This window comes from Asparagus officinalis, chromosome 7 (assembly GCF_001876935.1).
Source record: "Asparagus officinalis chromosome 7, Aspof.V1, whole genome shotgun sequence".
NCBI lineage: Eukaryota > Viridiplantae > Streptophyta > Magnoliopsida > Asparagales > Asparagaceae > Asparagus > Asparagus officinalis.
Genome location: NC_033800.1, coordinates 125,847,839 through 125,852,865, shown reverse-complemented (window position 1 = coordinate 125,852,865; position 5,027 = coordinate 125,847,839). Strand labels below are relative to the sequence as shown.

Below are 5,027 nucleotides of genomic sequence, written 5' to 3'. Positions count from 1 at the left end.
TGTTACATATCACATCGTTATTATGTTAAGATGAAATTATTAAATTAATATTAACTTTAGGTTATTGTAGATAATTAACTGTTAAAATTTAGCTGATAAACTTTACTATATTTTTTCTATCAGTTTGAAAATGAACAATTTTTCCTTCGATAAGATCAACTTGTAAATATTTTCACACAGATTGGTGATGTATCTATGCAAATTCATCCTTGGAAAACAGTCTCCTATCTCATTTTGGTTTCTAATGCGTTCGGCCCCACCAAACGACTGCGCGTGGGCCCATACTCATTTGTAAGATGAACATAGACCATGTGGGTCCCACTCTAAGTCGGGTTGAAATTTAAAATTTTGGGGTAAAGATGAATTATGGTGGTTCTTTGTGGGTAATATACCTTACCAATTATTAATCATCCTTTAATTAAAAAATTACCATAATTAGTCCTCTCAAATTATCCAGCCGTCAGATTTCCGTCAATGGAGCCCCACAAACCCGTTAAATAAATCCAGCCCCTGGAACTTTCCATAACGGCGCCGTACATCCCCCGTTCGCTCCCCCGAAGCTTACGCTCACCGGCGGTGACCACACCCCACCGCGTCTTTCTCCAACAACAACCTCTCACATTCTCTCCCACTCGCAATTCGCGCCTCCAACTTTCTTTTTTACTCTCTCCCCCTCTCTTTCCCAAAATTGCAAAAAACGCCAAAATGGAGAAAAAGCAAGGTTTTTTCTCAGCAGTAGCTCGCGGTCTCTCGCCGGCGAGGTCTCGTTCACGTTCACGGTCGGAGAGCCCAGTTCGAAGTTCGTCGGCATTGACGGGCTTCTTCCAGCGCCGCTGGAAGGGGGCCCACAAGCAAATTAGCGGGCTATTGGACCCTCCGGTGCCAAGATTTGGTAACTTGGCGCCATTGATGGAGGGTCCGGATCCGGGTGAGGTCGGTGATGGCGGGAATCCGAGAAGGGAACTGGAGTTGCGTTCTTGGCTGGATCGGGTCACCGCCGCTTCGGAACCGAGGCTGTTGCTTGGTGTCATGGGGGCCCCACTGGCGCCGGTGCACGTTAGCTACGGAGAGCCGCTTCCCTATCTTAGTATTAAGGATACTCCCATTGTGAGCTCTCTCTCTCTTCTTGGGTTCTTTAAAATTTTTTGCTTGTTAGCTGTTTGAGGAAATGCGTGAATTGAATCGATGAGGGTTTTCTGTTAATTTACATCTGGGTACTTCTAATTTGGGGGTTTAATGATTTTTACCTTCAAGGCATAGGTTACGAAGGTTGAACGCTTGATGGGTTTCTTGCGTTTAGTGGGTTTTGCATTGATTTGATGTAATACATGTACTCATGTGCTCCTATCTTCAAGTTTTCAGCATGTACATTTTTTTTTAGTTTGCATGTTAAATTACGGTTTATTTCATTCAGCGCTTGATGGATAATTTGTGCACTGGATTTTCTGCTGCATTAAAGATTTGGGGAAGATGGACTGTGTTTTTAATTTAATATAATTTCTATCTCCAAGTGAAGATAACGTGTTTCTCTATGCAATTTGTTTATTTATTTATTTTTCTGTTGTTTCTATTTGGAGGTCATACTATATTTATTTTTGAGTAATGGGTCTTTTATCATATAATTTGGTTTGTCTATTGTTAAATTTGATTCCTTGGTGGCCATTACATCCTCACACTTGAATTAAATTTTACTCCGTTTCAATATCCAGGCAATATATACTGTCTCTTGATATATAATTTTTTTCTCATGTTAATTTGGCAAGTTAGATTTGTGTGGAAACAGTTTTACAGCCAAGCTAGAAGTACTCCCTTCATTTTTTTTTCATGGATTTAATGCAATATAGTTCTTCTATCTTCTACCCCTTTTTCAATTTCACAGGAGACCTCCTCTGCCCAGTACATACTCCAGCAGTACATTGCAGCGTCAGGAGGACTAAAGTTCCAGAGCTCAATCCGAAACTCATATGCAATGGGAAAGGTCAAAATGATCGCCTCAGATTTCGAGACAGCAACTAAAGTCATGAAGAATGCTTCAAAGACTACGGAATCTGGAAGGTTTGTGCTTTGGAAAATGGCTCCTGAGATGTGGTATGTTGAGCTTGCTGTTGGTGGAAGCAAGTTCCACGCTGGATGCAATGGCAAGCTTGTGTGGAGGCATACTCCGTGGCATGGTGCTCATGCTGCTAAAGGTCCTGTTAGACCACTTCGAAGAGCACTTCAGGTATCATACAATTGAACTATGAATGAAGAAGCTTGTAGGTTATTGATTTGATAATGATGTTGACCGTAGTGATTGAGCCTTAATCTTAACCATTTAGTGACCCCTTTAATGAATTGTAGTCTTTCTTCTGATTTTTTGAAGACATTCTTTATTTAGCCGTTTTGCCTTCATATGTGGCTGTTTAAGGGCTGCTTGGTTGACATGAAATAGAGCTGGAACAACAAATGGAGTAAAATTTCTATTTCCAATGGTACTACTTGCAATGGAAATATGTTTCCGACAACAAAAGATGAAAATGTAACAGGTTTTTGAAAAAAAACTAAAAGATGGATTTGGACATGAAATATATTTTCTAACATAAGAATGTAGATATCCAAACAATAGATTTATGGTTAAATTTTCTGTGGTACATATTGCATGCATCATTTTTTGTATGCAATATTTTCTGCATTTACATTGCAGCATACCAATAGCTTCTTAGTTTAATATTATCTAATAAATATAATTGCTTTATGGTGAAGGTTGAGTCTTAAATTGATAAATAGTTTGTAATTTGATTCATCCTTATGAAATATATTTTCTAACATAAGAATGTAGATATCCAAACAATAGATTTATGGTTAAATTTTCTGTGGTACATATTGCATGCAACTGTGCAAATTATCTTATCGAATAAAGTGTGATCTCCTTGACTAAAGCTCAACTATACTTTTCTGACCAGGGTCTGGATCCATTCACCACGGCAAGCATGTTTGCTAATGCACAGTGCATTGGAGAGAAGAAGGTTAATGGGGAGGATTGCTTTATCCTCAAGCTTTCTGCAGACCCTCATACTCTAAAGGCTAGAAGTGAAGGCGGTGCTGAGATCATAAGGCACTTCATGTTTGGGTATTTCAGCCAGAGAACTGGGCTTCTCATCCATCTTGAGGACTCGCAGTTGACTCGAACACAATCAATTACCGGTGGTGATGCTTTATATTGGGAGACCACCATCAACTCCTTCCTTGATGATTATCGTCCGGTTGAGGGTGTAATGATTGCGCATTCTGGTCGCTCTGTTGTGACCCTTTTCAGATTTGGTGAGGTTCCTATGAGTCACACAAGGAATAGAATGGAGGAGGTTTGGACTATAGAGGAGGTGGCATTCAATGTTCCTGGTCTTTCATTGGATTGCTTCATTCCTCCGGCTGATATAAAAAGTGGCTCAGTAAGTGAAATCTGTCAGCTTCCTCAAGCTGAAAAGGGGAAATCCACAATGTTAGGTAGTCATCGGGCTAAGGTTGCAGCTATAGAGAAGACTGACGGCCGGATCACTGATAATGTCTTGTGGAGGTTGGAGGTTTGAAGCTAGGGTTATATAGGAGTACTAGAAGAAGGGAATTCAGTTGTTTATAGTCGTAGTTCTTTTTTCTGAGCTGACTAACTCAATTAACAGTAACTGAACTGAAGGAATTCGGAGAATTTGTTTAGGTCGTTGATTGGGTTCATTACTTCACAATGCCTCATGGAGTGGGAGTTTCTTCGTTTTTTTACAGGGTGCTGCCTTCCATGCTCAAGGGATCGTTGCACCAACTATGCTTCGATTTCCTAATGCTAATTCTCAAGGGGTGGCAATGAAAGGGTTTGCTGCCAGTTTGTGTAACTACTCATTTGGTTTTTTAATTTTCTGAATTCTAGTTGTTGGTATGATTGTGTGTTCTTTTGTTGATTGGAGTTAGAAGATATTGTTAATGAATGTTGGTAGGCAACAAATATGATCAGCTTTGGATTAATGTAAGAAGTAGAGAGTTGTAACTGATATATGGCTTTATAAGCGTCTTGATGTTCTTTCTTCAGATATATTCCCTGTTTTGTACAAATGTATTTACTTTGTTATGTGTCTTGATGTTCTGTGAGTTCTTTCTTCAGATTCTCTTTTAAGTATCAGAGGTATTGTATTTTCTTGTGTCTTGATGTTCTGTGTGTTATTTGTCAGATATATTCGTCCTCTCTTTTCTACAACTATATTGTATTTTCTTACATGTATCTTGATGTTCTCTGGATAATTGTGTTCTTTTGAGCCATTCATATTTCTTCATACAAGCAGAATGTTCTAAACTATTTTCGGCGGGGCTGGTTTGGAAATTTTAACTGTCCTTATTTGGTTCAAAACATTATACTCCTATGCAGGAGTGTTTTCAAAAAGATGTTACACGAAATCTCTTTTTTGTACAAATAAATAGTATTTTCTTATTTGTGCCTTGATGTTATGTGGTTCTTTCTTCAGATATATTCATTCCCTCTTTTGCACAAATGTTATTGTATATGCAGTTGTGGATGCCATATCTTCAATTGCTTTTTCCTTTTTTTGTTGTTGCGGGATGACAGTGTATCACTTCTAGGGATTGGAGAGGGCCCTACAGACACCTTTAAAGCCTTTAGCTTGAGCTGGATGCAATTAGGGTGGGTGGTGGCCTCCCTTTTAATTTTCAGTGTGCGGCATGAACAATCTTTGTTGACTGCTCACACATGTTAAAATTTTCCTTGAGCTTTGTGTGTGTAGAAGCATATTACTGCTGCGGATAAATTTTCATTTTCTATCATATGTAAAATTTATTTAGCATTTTCGACCTACTTTACACTTATAGCTAAAACTGGGTTAAAATGCGAAATAAGTATAGAAAATTATATAGAATTGAGAATCCCGTGTAGTTTAGGACGAAGTTAACAACTATACTAAACTCCACAAGATTCTGAACCTCATGGAGTTTGATTAACACAAACTCCACGAGATTCTGAATCCAGTGGAGATGATCAGCGTTAGGAG

At 38.8% G+C, this 5,027-nt stretch overlaps 1 protein-coding gene across 1 annotated transcript; it reads left to right on the top strand.

Moving 5' to 3' along the window:
• LOC109849333 lies at positions 627-4,106 on the top strand. The gene is made up of 3 exons (XM_020419154.1): positions 627-1,107; positions 1,880-2,221; positions 2,943-4,106. The coding sequence occupies exons 1-3, from the start codon at positions 706-708 to the stop codon at positions 3,564-3,566; spliced, it is 1,368 nt and encodes a 455-aa protein (XP_020274743.1). The 5' UTR covers positions 627-705; the 3' UTR covers positions 3,567-4,106.